Below are 17,253 nucleotides of genomic sequence, written 5' to 3'. Positions count from 1 at the left end.
AGGTGTGCGCAGTTATCCCCATTTGTATTATTAATTGCAGTGCCCTTCTTGGTGATGGAAAGCTTTTCACAAGTATAAACACTTTTGCATTTAGACCTTGATGGCTGCTAGAAAGCTTTGATTATGTAGCAGTGCTATTAAGAGATTCTAGTATTTGCATTAGAAGCTTAACTGTAACAAATCTGATTACAGCTCCAAGAAGTCTGAATGACAAAACAGTGAGTTTACTACCTGTGCTTGTAAAGCTGCTCTACTAATAAGAATTACTCAGTACTGATTCCAAAAAGTCACAGCCTCTTTCTCCAAATACAAGGTGAATTTGCCTTCCTTAAATGTCTCAATGGCAACTCTTACTTTTAAAGAGGAATTTCACTGCTGTAAATATGATGATTTCTTAAAACTAGGTCATCTATGTAGTAGAAATGTGCAATTATTTTCAAAAATCGTGTCCTATGACTAGAGGACAATGAGAAGAAGGCTGTAAATTCCTTTATTGCTCTAAAGGGGAAAATCCTACAACAACCAGAATGCACTGTGCACGGTCCCATCCAAGGCTACTGATGGTGTGTTTACAGAAGGCAGGTGGTGAATTTGTTTCCCAGCAGAGTGGTCGGTTAGCACAGACCAAGTTAGCCGTGATCAGCAGTATATCTCTTTATTGAGGCTTATTTTCACTTACAAAACATTTTTCCTTATGGAGTCCAGTTATATTGTACCGGTGTGCAAGGTTCATAACAACAAACAGCACGCTGGAGGTTGTTATGTGGATCACTGCAAACGAGAGCTGCACACAAGCCAGAATGCTGCAAGAGCAGTCAAAAAACCTCTGAGTCTACAGTCTCCATTTCAGCTTGGTTTGGGGAACAATGTTGGATGAAGGGGTGAAAAACTACAAACGTGTCCAAGCTGCATCATCTGGTGGACTTTTGCAGCTTTAATACAAGGAAGACAGAGGAAAGTTCATCATAGGGACTTGAAAATCGGTGAAGTCATCCTTTAGTGTGTGTCCAGGTGAGACTTATGATATAAGGTGTAACATAAAGAATGTGTTGGTGATTGTTTGTATGACTGACAGGTGTCACAACAAGCAGTTGTGGGATCTGCTTACTTGTCCCGCTTTAGTCGACCCCCAAGAAGACAAAAGCAAATCTAAGCTTCGAAACACCCCTTCAGAAACCCGTGAGTGACGTCACAGCTGGTACGTCCATGCTGCAACACACATCTGCTGCAGTATTCAAATGAAGGGACTGCGCAGGTGAGATTGAGCAGGTTAGGTAGTCACTGGCTTATCTCATCAAGGCAGATTTCAGCTAACCTGCAGTGACTCAGCCACTAACACCAGCATGGCTCAGCTTCACGGTGCATGATATCCTGTAACGTCACACTGACCTGTTGGGACATTTCTCCAGTAAGACCCAGTGTTCTTTTTCTCAGCAGGTTTCAGATCGCCGCGTCCTTGTTCATGCATAATGACAGCTTGCTAAAGTAAAAAACTGTCGGACAGCGCGGTGTCTCTTCACTAGCCTCTTTGCAGGCTGCAGTCTGGCTTTGGCTCTATGCAGAAAACAGACGAGCAACAAATCCATCTGTGCTTTACAGATGGACAACATCCACCAGCTTCTTTGAACAGCCTCGGCCTCCTGCTGGGTTTCATCAAAAAGGAGTGAAATAATTCAGCTACCGTCGGGAAAAAGACAGACACACAGCTCATACCAAATGTTTTGTCTACAGTACCCTTCATCAGTGATGGCATAGGCATTGTCACAGCTTGATCTCATGGGAAATTCAAAAGTAAATGAAAAAAAATGCTTTTTGTCACTGTATGTATGAAACATTGTGGAATGTGGAACTTCCACCTGAGCAGCTTTGCAGAACTATAACTTCAGTTAGTCTCTGTAATATTTTTGTATTATTACATACCAATAAGTACATACATGTATCATATTGTATTAAATGCCTGTACACACCTGTGTCTATGTAGATTAATTGTATTATTTCCAATACTCACCTATGCAGTCCCATTGATGCAGTTTACAATACACAGTATATTAAGTATTGACTTAACGTCAAGGTAAAGCATATTACTGGTCACGCAGTCACAAGTTCATCTGCACATACTTGCAAAATAGAAAGTGCTGGAAGCTGGAGATAACCGTTAACATGCCAGCCAGCCAGAGACATGGTAGTAGCAGTCAGTCACAGTAGCTTTCAAAGCTAACTGGCCTTCTAACTGCCAAGCTAGCTAGCTAAGTTGCCGACCATGCAACTAAGTTTATAGTTTCTTCAAGAGACATGCTAGTACAGCTGACTGCTGTTTCATAACTGTCTGCAAACCATGCCTCTTTTGTGGAGCAGTTTATAGTCTGTCAGAGCAGGGTTATATATAGTACAAGTGTCTGGTGTGACTACGGTGTCAAGACGTCCTGGTTTGTCCAGAATTGTCTCGGATTCAAGCTGGGTGTCCCGAGTCCCAACAGATATCTGTAAAACACTAAAATGTCCTGGTTTTCAACAGTCACTACCAAATTGTCCCAGTTTTCATGATAATTCAAATAATAGTTATAATATGATACTTGTTTTCAGCGCTAACATAGGTGTTTATCATGTTCTGTCCCACTGTCTAAAGAGCTCCAGGAGGCTTACTCCTGCCAGAAAAAGAAAGCTCCAGAAAAGAAACTCTAACTAAGAAGAAAGACTAAAAAGCTTAAAGTACCCGACCGATTTACTGTTTTGACGTTCTAATCTTTTTAAACTCAAACCAGCTTGTGACATAGCGTTGTGAAGATGTATGTGTTGTGTTGAAATGTGCACTCAGTAAGTGTGCTAAGTACTGAAATAACTGTCCCCCATCCTGTTGAAAACAACTACTTAAGGCTACTGGTTTGGGGTTTTGAAAATATGGTCATCCTATGTGTGACACAGCTAATAAGCTGTGATAGCTTCCTGTGTTTTGGACTCTCTGACTTTCTGTTCCCTAAAAGATCAGCACTGTCAAGACATTTTGCAAATGGTGCAAATTCCAAATGTTGAAGTTAAATTAAGAATTAAATTTCCCAAAATATAGAATTAAAGGATTCACAGTTTTTCAAGTCTGTCTTAAAACAACAGTCAAGAGACCAAATGAACATTGAAACATGTTTTTCTTGTTGTAATCATTCCTCCTGTTCATACTGACCATTAGAAGATCCCTTCATAATGCACTTACAATGGAAGTGATGGGGGACAAAATCCACAGTCCTCCTTCTGTGCAAAAATGTATTTTAAAATTTATCTAAAGCTGATATGGCGCTTCAGTCATCCAAATGAGTCAAATCAAGTAGATATCTTTTAAATGCTAGTTACTATTTGATGCTAAGAAGACTGTAAATGTGGCAGATATCCAATTGATATGACTCACTCAGACTGCTGAAGTCTCATATGAGCTTTACATCATCACTTCCATTGAAAGCACATTTGAAGGGGATCTTTTAATAGTCAGTATGAACAGGAGGAATGATTACAGCGAGGAAAACCTCTTTCACTGTTCATATGGACACCTGACTGTTGTTTTAAGACACACTTGAAAAATTGTGAATATACCCTTTAAAGTTAGGTAGCTCCCACCGTGTTGGACAGTCATATCATCATCCACTGTATAAAAAGCTCAAGACTTTAACTGATGATGTCATCAGGTGACAGCTGAGATTTGGTCTATTGACACTGAATTAGTGACAATCTGTGGGCTCATATAATAGTTGGAGGCATTTCATCCACATGTGTTTTAGGGCTTCCAGCTGTTAAGCAGATATCACAGTAAAATCGCCATGTTGTCATTGAATTATTCCACCGTTTACTGTGTTTGGAGCAGCTCCAAGGGTTTGTTTTTACATGACATCATCCTTTCAGTCTGTCCTCCTGCTGTTCAGTTGACACTCAGTCAAGGTCACAAATTATAACTGATCTATGCAGGATTATAAAAATGTGTCATACTGAATGTGAATTAAGTTTTAGTGTAGATATCCCAAAGTAGATTTAAAAAGTTGATCTCATTTGTTCTTATTCATCTTTTAAAATGATTTCTTCAAGTGAGAAGTCTGTGGGACTGTGAGTACACACGGACAACAATCTGCATCATCCAGTTCATAATAAATGTTCACGTGGAGCTAATTTTCATTGACTCGTCACTATTTTAGTATCAGTAGTAGTATCAGCAATACTATCTAGTACTATCTAATATAATAACTAAGCACTACAGTAATTGATCTAATTGGCATGTGATTAGGTATCAGCCTCACAGCTGTTGGCATGTTTTGACTGATTGACTCTTACATTATTATGACCTAAAAGTGCATTTCACAAGTGATTAGACTCTGATTGAATTTGCTGATATTGCTTGATGTTCCAGCTTAACCATTAGACCTTGTCTAAGGTGAGCTACAGCACTCTACACGAACAGACTGCTGGCACTGATTCAAACAGGTCAAACAAGGACAACTGCTGCCTTTGCAGTCTGTTGGTGGTGTAATAACCTACCTATATCAGGGCTGTAGTTCTTAATTAATACTGTAGCACTGCTTAATTTAAGATGTATTTCTTCATGTCCGTTTTTCATAATGACAACAAAAGACACAGTGCATAATTAAAGTGATATGTGCAGGTTTTTTATCAGTTATTCTCTGATTTCCTTTGACTTGCATTTCATGTGTTTGTACAAATTTGCCGTGTTACTTTATCTTTGCAAAGTAAGGCCTCGTCATCGTCTTTGAATCCGGTTCCACTTTGCATTTCATTACATCAATGTACTGGCCCTATGCACAGTTTGTCACGTGGAGCAACACATACTTTGTTGATGCAGCAGAGGAAGAAATATGGTGCATTTGATTTTAATGCAACGGCTCTTCCCACTACAACAAACATGGCAGAATTGTTGTAACATAAAAATGAGATGAGGTGCTAGAGGCCTGAATCAAGATTGTGATCGCATTCTGATTAATTGTGCAGCCTGAATAGCAGTCAACAGCAGCATACGACTACAAATTGGTATTTGCCATTAAAACAAGGGTGACAGACCATTAGCCACTTTTTCATCTCAGTGCCACGCCATTAAACACCAATGTGTTGGACCTGATCTAATGGATATTTTCGTTGCTGTAGCCTGGGCTAAAAATGGCACTATAGGAGGAATGCCTCATCTTAAAGTCCCCTCCCCCACTTGAAAATATGTTTTTCTTCTTGTTCCTTGAGTTGAATGTTTGAGCTTGTGCAGAATTTGACACTAGAAGGCTTTTCACATTCATCTGCTGTAAGTTTCTTTGTGCTCACTGAAAATCTGATTTTAAAGGGTGGACCACCTACGAGCAGGATTTGTGACATCACAACTAGTTTTGAAGCCAATCCTGGTCCAATATTCAACTTACACTAATGTGATGTGGAACCCTGAAGCCTCCAGCGCACAAACACTGAGAACGGACTCTACAGTGAAGTAGGAGACATCTTGTGGCCAGTGGTTAAACTTTGGAAATGAAATACATTTACCTATTTATAGATTCTGGAATTTTGAGGGGAAAGTGGTAGCGGTGGCCATTTTAAGGATTTTAATGTGGTAATTATACTTTTTTTCTGGAAAAAACACATCAGATACACATAATTGTTCCTAGCAGAGTCTTAATACATGTGTGGAGGGGATCTTTAAAATGATCCTCAGAGCAGGATTACAACACTGCAGAGGTGTGACTGTGAGGTGTTTTCCTGTGTAGCAGTCATACAAACAGTCATGCAAATGAAATGCACATTAGTGTTGCTACAGTTGTAGAGAGACATGTACAGTGTATGCTTCAGAGAATCTGTAGCTCTGTACAACATTTGAGACTAAAATATTAAACCTTTGACCCTTCTGTAATTAGTTTGTGCAGGGAAAACGGAAGCAGCAAGTTGCAGGTATAAAATATTTCACTGCCCGCATAAAAGTCCCTCAAAGGTCCTTAAATCTAATTTGTCAGTCTGGGCCCAATCCAAAGTTTGCTAGAATTGAGAGCTGTGTCCATTTGGGTAAAAGCAGTCTGCTGCACTGTTATCAAGCTCCTCGATTCATCCAAATCACAAACTGACAATAGGAAAGCATTTCCATCATGTGCTTACAGCTTACAGTTAATCAGGGACGGTCTTCAAACAACCCAAATGTAATGGTTACAGACTTTGGAATATGACATTGTCTTCCTGTATGCTCCAGTGCTCTTGCAGGAAATGAAGTCCACATCCGATATGTGACCTTTCTCTGGGTTTTTTTAATTCAATGATTGGGTTTGATTCTAGTATTTGAAGACATCCAGAGTTCAGCCCAGACCCTTTTGTGGCAGCCTGAGGGCACAGTGTACCTTCCCAGGGATATGTTTTGTGCATGTGCATGATTCAGCATGTTGTCGGTGTTAACTGGAGGCTCTCTTAAAGGACTTGCAATGTCTGTGTCTTTTCAGTTGTCTCTGTGCCATCTCCCTACTGAACTGGAATGCCAAAATGCTTCCACACAACAGACAAATTTATAGAGTGTCTTCAGTTCCAGTGTGAGGCATCCAGGATGGGGGTGTACAACACATAGAGATGTGGGCCTGTGGGCACATGGAATGTTCTAATACACAGCTTTCTTTCAATGTTCCTGTACAACACTCTTGTCCTGGCAACTTGTGCATTTTTTTTCTTTTGAGTACATTTAAAGATGCACTCCTTGATTTTGTTATAGCTCCTGTTAGCGCCCTGTAATCCCAACATGTCTGCCCAGATCACTGTTGATGTTTTGAAACGCAAATGTGAACTGTGTTGAGTTCCAAAACATAAGCAGTGAGCTGGACGGACATTTTGTAACTTTGGTGGTGTAAATGACAATCCCAGTCTTCTTTTAAAACTACAGCAATCTTAAAGTCACAAAATCTGTAGTTAAAGGGATATTACTTGGTGTTGGTCTTGCTTGACTGCTGTTTCTATAAAGATGTATTAATTACAGCTACATAAGCTAAAAAGTCTGACATATGATAGCTTTGTAAAGTTGATATGAAGCAACATTAGCATTCATATGGACTTGCACTGGCCACCTGATGAATGGAAGTTCAATATTGTCTCTTCTTATCTGTTTGTTTAGCTGCTAAATGCTCCACTATGTTCAGCATCTAGCTGCTAGCTTTGTGTCATTTTGTGCTGGTGCTGAGCTTGTTTGCTGAAAACAGCTGCGTGCTGCTGCTGCTGGAAACAATGTTCTTGAAAGCAGAAAAACTGAACCACAACAGTTACACTTTAGGCCACAAACCCGTTTGGGATGAATAAGCATGAGCTGCTAAAATGATCCAGCAGTCAAATTCGTGTTAAAAATAATTCAGTCTGAACTCACCTTTACAGACAACAGAAGAGGATATTTGTGTATTGTAGAACACTTAAGTCAGGACTAAATCCAAAACCTTCTAGGCTGGTGGACAAGATTTAGCCCGGGGTGTGGCAACAGTGATTACATTTACATGCACACTAATATTCCACTATTATTTCAAATAGGACAATATTCTGAATTTGATACGGGTCGTGTAAATAGCATATTCCGTTTGGATATTTAGAATTAGGCCTTATTTGGAATGTAGCATTTTCCAATTAAGACATGTTGGATATCCCGATATTATTCGGGTTTTAGGAGCATTCTTGCGTCCCAATCAGGGTTTTTACCGCAGTTTGCAACACACAGCCTCTTGCCTGTTTACAGCCAGCTCTGTGTGTTGTAAACAAACCAACTAGCCAACAGTTTGCAAGGCTGTTATAGTGATAAATGACGGGCTGGTTGTGTAACGCACCCCTGCGTTGGAGCAGGAAGGCAGACAGAGGAGAGGAATGAGAGGAGAGTGGAGAGCTGTTCAGGGCAGGCTGGAAAAACAGAGCGCTCCTTCTCCATGACGGGGACGGAGGGGATCGGTTATTATCCTGACATGCAGCCGGGGACTGACGGTGACGACTTGGTGTGATGCACCAAAACCACTCAGCAGTGTAGTAAATATCATGAGACAACCTAGGTACTGGATGTTCCTGTAACCATTAATTTATACCAGTCATATCAATATCACTTATAAATATCAGGTAGCAGCTCACTAATGTTTTTCACCTCGCTGGTTTACTTCACTGCCTGTGGAGATCTTGTGATTCCTGTTCACACTGGAGCAGAGGGAAACCCTGAAAACCCTCTGCATGTAATTGGGAATATTAGTGGAACATTCATTTTCATTAGCCATGTAAACAGTTGAGTTGAGAATATTGTCTTTTTCGGAATAAGGGCAAAAACGGGAATATTTTGTGCATGTAAACGAAGTCAACGTTTGAAGCTCATCAACACGTGAGTTTTTCCACAAATTTCATGAATGGGGAATTAAAAATAATTCATAATTATCCAATTTATGTAATTTATTCTCTACTGCATATGTAATTCAACACCCTTGTCACAATGAGTAATCCACAGAACAGACTGTCAACCATTTGCATGGGGACTTAGGTAGAAAGTAATTCAACTGAAAACAGTTACAAGTGAGGTCTGTGGATTATCCAGAGTGACTCTGTCTCTGTAAAGTGATGCTGCTGTTTTTTTTTACTTGAATATTTTCAATGCTTTGAGCACCACAAACCCCACTGGAGACATCTGAAAACCACAAACAAAACTATCTAAAATATAGCTTTTTGTAATTTGGATGAACTAACCCTTTAAATGAGCTACTACTATGCTACATATATTTTACTTTATCTTCAGCTGAATGTGAAATGTTTAAAAGCTTCTTGATATTGATAAATTACCACATCGCCCTGTCCTTCTCTTCCTCAAATAAACACACACACGCACACACAGTGAAATACATGTTTTGTTGTGCCATTCATCAGGTCGTGTGGAATCATGCTCTGTCAGTGTTCTGCACACTGCAGTGAACAAACTGACCATTCAGTTAGTCGTCGGGTTGAGGTGTCGAAGCTGCTCTGCTGTATTTCCATCCTGCGGCTCAATCTAGAGTCTTTAAATTAAAAGAAAGCACCACACCACCTGCTAACACACCCTGCAGTTACATATGTATATATTTGTATGTGTGTGTACAATTGATTCAGCCATACACCATTGTAGAGGAAGGAAACTTAATGAGCTGAGTTAATCATTGGGCGCCTGTCTGCTGACTCACACTCACATTAACAACCTGTGTACACAGCCTGTCACGAGTGTGTGTGGTGTGCGGTTTATGCACGTGCGTTTGTTTTAGTATATACACTTACTTATACACACATGCAATGTGATAAATTAAATGGAAAGACTAAAGGGACTATGGGACAATTGTACAGTGAAATAATAATAAAATGAGTAGACGACATCACTAAAATATCAACTGTCATGACAATAAGGAGGGTAGGTAAAAGTTTTTTCCAGTGACTGAGGCCACGTTCAGATCAACATTAGGTCTGCGTGGACAAACGCAGCCCTCTCATTCATTTAACACAGAGAGTTCCAGTAAAAAAAAAAGGTGAACCTGCCTCAACTTTTTTCTGTGACACAACATGACATCATCAGGAAAGGTGATACGTTGGTTAGTGAAATCAGTGCAAGCACACATTCCTGGTGGAATACTTTGTAACTTGAAGTTGAGTATTTCTACCGTTTACTTCGCAATCATCTCAACAAAATATACAATAGTTGCTGCCGTGAAAACTTTCCAGAGTTGTGAAATCTTATTACAAACAGCTGTGCAGCGTTTTGGTGTCTGATAAACCTTCAATCTCATGAATTTGTTACTCAAACTGGACTTTTTGTATTGTATTTCATGTCTCACCAGAACCTGAAGCAACATGCCCCACCAACACAGCTCCCTGTGGTGTTTTAAACGTTGGCCAGTTTCTGGTCTGACTTCCCCATGGATGTATTGAGAGAACAAGATATTGCATCACCAGCGAGCAGATAGTTCTGGGTCTGACAAGTGAAAACGATGTGGGAAGTCTGATTGTATGGAAGTCTATGAGAAAATGACCCTACTTTTCACTTGATTTATTACCTCTGTGAACACTTTTCTAACGAGTTTGTGGTCTCAATCACTAGTATCAAGTCTTCTTCAATTCAGCATGATGTTCATTTTTTAAAGTATGGACCCATTTAGAGTGAAATAAACAATAAAGCAGAGTATACTTTAGGGAATGGCTACGTTGTGATTGACAAGTCGCTACCACGGAGACAACATTGATTACATAACGTAACCATGGCATAAACCCAGATTCACAGACTACAGGCGTAGCCATAGCCGTCGCTATTTCACAATGTGTTTTCAGTTCATGAGAGTTAGGCTAATTGTAATATTTTTGTTCAGCGTCTGGTTGTGATAAAAGACCCTCTAAGGAGTCAGCTGTTCAGTTTTTCCGGTAAGTACATTTTGTTTTAATGGTTTTAGGCCTGTTTTTCGCTAGCGGAAATTAGCATTAGCATTATCACTGTTAACGATAGGTTGGAAATGCACTGTGCTAACCAAGCTAACAGCTAGCGCTATGGTCAGCTCCACCCTCTCGTCCAAATATGGTCACTTCTGGCTCTGAAAATCAAACATGGCGACGGTCAAATCCAAGATGGCGATGGTCAAATCACTAAACTCGAGGCTTCAAAACAGCAGTTCACTAACCAATGGGTGACGTCACGGTGACTACAGCCATATTTTTTTTTTAGTCTATGGTCACCAGTTTGTCTCAGTGGCCACTCACAGTACTGCAACAAAAAATCCCCTGCAGCCCAAAAAGCATTTACTCCATTGACCACCATCAGAGATGTAAAACTGTAAAACTGCATTTTGAACTGCAAACACAGTCAATTATTACTCTTTGAATTATGTTTTTTTTAATCCATGAAAGTTTTATATTTATTAAATTTTCCCAGGGCCTAAAGTGATTTTAAAGTGTGATGTTGTTACAATGTAAAGTCTACGGGCTGAGTGGGAACATGTGGGTGGAGCCAACAGGAGAAACACTAATGAGCATGTGCAGTGGGCTGCACAACACTGAAGCAAACCCAGAAGCTATAAAACATTTCTGGCTTATGCAACAGGTAATTTTCATTTGTGGGAATAGGCAGCAATTCTGAGGTCAGTATCCAGTCCCTATAATAAATCCATGATGAGATGTCTGATAAGGTAGCTAAATTTATGAGAGCTAGGCACCTCAGTTCCCGCCAAACTGCAGGACCTCAGTGCATGTTGGGAGACGCTTGGCTTAGATGTGTGACCAGCAATACTATGTGTCATACTGTAGAAACTCTTCATTTTCAGTCTGAGTGCAAAGATTTAGATTTTATTTGTTTCATTTTACACTATGTAAGTCTTTTAAGTATTATAAAGCAAAACAAAACTTTTGGTAACAGGAAGCACATCTTCTGTAAAAACTGATGTTAAGCTCTGAGAGTCCAACAATGGCGGACATGTAAACAATGGAATCATGTGCCTTGTGTTTCTGCTTTTCCTCTCCCGTGCATGAACTGATTGTGAGGGATATTGTGATCTGATGTTCTGAATTCCTTCTTGTGAATGAGACCGAGGTGGACTGGATCTTTATATAAAAAATTTCTGTATGACATTATTTACTAAATATGAAGGTTAAACAATAAATCCTGTCATGATTATAACAAATATACAGCATGTGAATCTCATTCTATCAAAAATAATCAGACGCGTGTCCATGTGACTTCCTGTATATTGTACAGTATATGCTACTGGAAGTCATCCAACTTGACTGCAGCTTTTTGTCACTTCCCTCTGCTGCAACCGCCTGCTCTTGTTCACGCTCGACACAAGGCCAAATTCATCTCAAACGAGCCTATTGTCTGATTCAAATGCTTCTTCTGTGAGCAGATAAAAACGGGCACACTTGTAAGAATTTGTACATATTGCATTGCATGAATCATTTTAACAAGGAAATGCAAGACATATAACAAAACCGTCAACCCAGCTTGGGGAAAAATCTCTGCATTTCAAAACCAAAACTTGAGCATACTTAGGGTATATTTCTTCTTCTTCTTATCAAGTTAGGGACTGACTAACGTCTGTAATCCCTCACCTGCAGTCATAACTGGAGCATGAGTGGTCAGTAAAAAAAACGAGCAGAGCTGTAACTGACTTGTTGATGCTGCTGCAGAGTTTGTTCTGACATCAAAGCAGCTGATTCAGTCACTTGATGAATCTTACGACCTGAACTAAACGACATCGGGTCATCAGATGACTTCAGTCACTGGAGCTGTCGCGGTTGATCAATGAAATCAACAAGAGGACATTCACAAGGAGGCTGACACTGTTTATCTTAACGTTTGGCTCAGCTTGCACATGTGAGTCATCATCCTCACACATGAATGCCATTAAAACCAGCAGGCGCTACTCGCTCACAGGCCAGCATCTCCACCAGTGTCTGTGCACATACCAGTTATACTAACACAGCTCTGCTTCTCTGTAGGTCTGGTTATCAAACCTCAGTGCTTGTTGTGTGTGTCTGTGTAAGTTGAAAGTGTTCTGGCTTGCAACAGATATTCCTGATTTACATCATTCATCTTCTTTTTAAACTTAAGGCTGTATTTTATTCAGTCAGTTCCTTTTTTAAACACTCACGCATGGATCAGTTTGGCATATTTTGTTACACGAAAAGGGGTCAAAACATGTCTTTAAGTTGTTTTGTTCAACCGACAGTCCAAAACCCCAAATGTTCAATTTATAGTGTTAGAAAAGCAGCAAAATGTTACATTTGAGAAACTGAGCAATATCAAAATTACTGTTGATTTATTGATGAGGCAATCAATAGAAACCTAACAGACTGATTGTATCTCTACAACTTGTCTACAGAGCCGCAGTGACGTAGAGCAGTCAGGTCATGACCTCAGTATCAACTATTTGTGGGTTTTAGCAACATGGGGGGAGTTTACGTTATAAAAATGTACAAAACTAACACACAGTGATATTTTATTGGCTGATTCCACTAGTTTAAGACTCGTTGTATTTAAATTGACTACTTTTAGGACAATAATTAAAGAAGGGCTTGAATGTTTGCATGGCCAAAATTTGATTCAGGCCAATGTGGAGACAGCTCTGATAAAAAGCTTTAGGAAAAAAATGGAGAGGATATCTAGTTACAGTTTATGAATAAATATGACAAATCCAAATAAGTGAAATTGTCTATAAATTTAAGTTTTGGTGTCTGATAAAGATTTTGTGATGGGTGTCAGGTTGGCACTTGTATGATCACTGCATTTCTAAAATCACTGCTTGTTTGAAACTAGCTGTATATAATTTATTAAATTTATGTGAAATTATTGGACAAAGTGTTCAGTACTGGTCTCTTGCAAAATAAATCAATATATTATTGTATTATAATACAATAATAATAATTGTTCCATAATATTGTATTATATCAATTACACTAAATCTTGGCGCACTATCACTTTGGTTTGGCTTGTCATCTGACAAGTCCTGCTTGTAAACAGTCATGTGTTGGTGTCACTCGAGTTCACTGAGCTGTGTCAACACACGCAGCGGCTCTGCTCTCTTACCTCCGAACAGATGAGGCGAGAGGTGTGCTGGTAATGAACCTATCAGCAGCCGGCGCTCCCTGTCCGCCGCCTCCTCCGGGCTGCTGCCGCCGGACTCCTGGGAGCTGTAGGCTCCGCTGCTGTTCGGTATGTTGATGCCGGACTGGTGTCTGGTCCCGGAGCCTCCGGAGCCCCCCGCAGACCTGGCCCTGGCTCCGATGTGCTGGCTGGTGCTGGACGTGGCTCCGGAGGCTCCGGACGCACTGTACGCGTGGTACCTCACCCCCCCGGTGGCAGTCCTGCTAACGTTATTCCCGTTACTGCTGGACGTGCTGGAAGGCAGGTCCGAGCCGGAGTAAGCTCTGGTCCGTCCGTTAGAAGCTGAATTAGCAGCCGGGCTGCTCTGCTTCGCCCCCATGTTAACCTCCACTGACTCGGATTTGAAATATTAAAGAGGCGCTCTGTCAGCCGCTGTGGGACAGTGCGCCAGATTTACGCCGGGGGCAGACGGCTACAGGACGGACGTCCTGGAAGAAGAAAAAGCAGAAACTCTGCGTTGCTATGATCCCACGGAGGTCAGGTACATGCCATTTAGTGAAAAGTTCAACCGGCCATCTGTGACAAGCTTCAGCAGAAGATGTGTGTCAAACTTTAGGAGCCGTCAGCAGTGTAGTCGCTGCTGCAGGCAGGAGCCGTCCGCTCCGCCATGGCTCCAGAGCAGCATGAAGGAGTGAAGAGCCGGGCTCCTCACACCTCCCGCCTACTGCACAGTGCTGCGAAGGAGGAAGTGATGCAGGACAAAGTCTGCACAAAACCGTTTTATCAGAGGCTGCAGGGAGACGCTGCACAGACTGTCTGTGCTCACTAGTACTTCCGCTCACAAGTTTCAAAACAAAGCCATTGCAGTGTTTAATAGCTGTGGTTCTTAAACTGGGGTCCGGGGACCCCCAGTGGTCCTTGAGGGGGTTCCAGGGGGTCCTCAGCAAAAAGGGGGAATCATTTATCTTCACCATAATTCCATCCATAAGTAACACAATGACAGATTCTATGACTGTTTTGGTCATGGGTTTCGTACACTTCCTGTAATAAAACATCTAAAAGGAAACATCAGATGGGGGACCCTAGAACTAAATCTTATCAAATGGGGGTCCACGGTCTAATTTGTGTCAATTTCAGGGTCCTTAAGCTGAAAAAGTTCAGAACCACTGTTTTAGTTCATTATGTCCACCTAGAAGTCTAATACAACATCCCTGTTATGATGCTCTATGTACAGAGGTGTTTATATTTTATAGATATCTGGGAGGCTGTTTGTGGTGATGTTGATTTGTATTGCTTTTTTAGAGAGTTTCCAAAATACCCTCATTGACAAATATGGGATAGATACTGTTAATAAGTGCTGATACCAATTCCAACATTAATGTATTGAGCAGGACAACAAGACACAAGAGCAAAGCTAGCAGCTCTGTGAGGCTGCACACAGCAGTGCTTTGACCTACGTTGATGTCAGCATGCTGACATGCTCACATTGACAAAGTTAACATGCTGATGTTAATTTTACCATGGTCATTATTTAAGTCTAGTGTGTTAACATGCTATTAGTTGATTAGTACCAAACATAAAGTACAATATTCAGTAGTTTTATTCAGCAAACTGACCAAAACTGCCACACCGAGCTACACCACTAATTGTGGATACAAGTAAACTTGTCAGTGGTCTGTAGTGGACAAACTATGTAATGGAAACCATTTTCCTAAATGACCTCAAACTTTGCATTTTTATATCATTTTATTTATTGGCACTGATATATAGGCTGATATGGATATATCTGTGATAAGCTAAAATTGGCTGATTTGTCAGCCAGGCTAATGAACATGTAGACTTTTTAGGCCCTACATAGTTATCTTTCACAGTAACTATCATGACTGCTTTTACTATAAATGTAACTTATATCTTTTCATGCCCTTCAGCATTTAATATAATCTGCATGTTCAACAGCACCACACAATTATAACATAACTTAAACAACAATAAAAGCAGTCATGTGTATTGTGATTAATTACCATACTTCATGTAGGTTAACAGGAAAAACACATTCAATAATCTAAAACTTTCAACATTAAATGATCCTTCAAAAAAACAGTGAAAGTGAAAATGAGACTTTCCTCATTTTTTATGAGGAAAATGAGGTGTGTGGGTTTTGTAGTTGTTGTTGTATAGGACCTGGTATATAGCCTACACCTGTGTATAGGGCATCTTGTATGTACTGCATCTACATATTACCACCACTACATTAAATGGCAATACAGTTTCGCATTATAACAAAGTGCATTTAAGAGATATTTGCACTCCAGTAATTTTATCACCGTATCAGAAAATGCATCAGACCCTTCTGGACACCTGGATACTAGCAATTGATATTCTACACCATTTGAGTTGAGCTTTCTTGTTCTTTTTGAAATATGGTGAAACTGAAAAGATTTCTGTAGACTGCTCTGAAGGAACTGCACAACACACTTCATATGTAAAAAAATAAATTAAAAAAACACCATCAAAAGAGACAGATAACCTACATGGCTGTCAAATCAATTCTGGCTTGAGTTGAATCTGCTGCTTTGTCCAAACAACAAATATCGTATTTATAATATGTTTGCCATGTTACTGTTGATAAGATTCATTTCAACTGCATAACCAATTAATAACACTTTGCTCAAGACTGAAAGCATATTTATGTTTAGTAAACTTACATTTCAGTTTATACTGTTCAACCTCTTCTCACATTTCTAAATAGATATTGTGTAAGAAAAACTATTAAAAGTGTACCGTTGGAGAAATTTAAATATTATTGTATTAATGCTTTGATGACCGTTAATCAAGTTCAGAAGTGTGTTCAACTGATGAAGGACATGATGCACTCTTGAACCTTTCTATTGATAATAATATGTTGTAATCACATTGTTCTGTTTAAAGCAAAATGTCTCGCCCCTTGTTTGTGTAGACAAAATGAATGTCTTGTCTGTTAGGGAAGAAGAAATAGGAAAGGTTATCTGAAGTGCACGGTGACCCCGATTCTAAGAAGTGATCGTTAGAAAAGGGGAACTTAATGTAAGAACTGGAAACAGTACAAGGCGGGCATGACTCCATATATGGAATTGTTATTGTTTATCTTGCAGGAAACAGGTGTCTGCAGATAGAGAAGTGTGACTGCACATGAGGTGCTTAGGTTGAGAGTTGTGTTGGGCCGAGACTGAAAGTATGAAGCGTTTGTGTGAGCTGTTCAAGGTGCTCCTGTATGCATACGCCTAATGATTCATTAAAGGCAGTTGAACTGCAGGTAAAATACTGTGTCTCTGGTATTTCATTACCTTTGTCACATAACTAGACAAGCTGCCTTTTCAGCTGCAACGACAACATCTTCCATCTGGTACGGCTGGGTCTATGTGTTGTGAAATTACATTTTACAGTGTAAACATATGTGTTACAAGTCATCTCGCTCCACTGAATAGGACACAGTGTTTATTCTGTGCAACCCAACCTTTAAAGTCCAGATGAAACAGAATTTCAAGAGCATCTAACATCTGTATAGTTATGTATTTCAGAGTGAAACAGGACAGACAGACAGGATATAATGTTGACAGGAATTTGATTTAAATGTTGAAAGGTGGGCATGCCATAATTAATCTGAGCTCCGAAGACTGATTGATGGGTGGATGTCATGATATAATTGGTTGAAATTG

The 17,253-nt window shown here is 40.1% G+C and overlaps 1 protein-coding gene across 1 annotated transcript in view; it reads right to left on the bottom strand.

Moving 5' to 3' along the window:
* znrf2b (zinc and ring finger 2b) overlaps nucleotides 1–14,595 on the bottom strand; it is a 37,659-nt gene extending 23,064 nt beyond the window's left edge. Inside the window, exon 1 of the mRNA XM_044358372.1 lies at nucleotides 13,541–14,595. Within this exon, the coding sequence (XP_044214307.1) occupies nucleotides 13,541–13,937 (397 nt within the window). The 5' untranslated portion in view covers nucleotides 13,938–14,595. The remainder of the gene's footprint in view (nucleotides 1–13,540) is intronic.
* Between the last annotated feature and the right edge of the window lie 2,658 nt (nucleotides 14,596–17,253).

This window comes from Thunnus albacares, chromosome 8 (assembly GCF_914725855.1).
Source record: "Thunnus albacares chromosome 8, fThuAlb1.1, whole genome shotgun sequence".
Classification (NCBI taxonomy): Eukaryota; Metazoa; Chordata; class Actinopteri; order Scombriformes; family Scombridae; genus Thunnus; species Thunnus albacares.
Note: the sequence above shows the minus strand (reverse complement) of the source record. Positions and strands in the feature narration are given on the sequence as shown.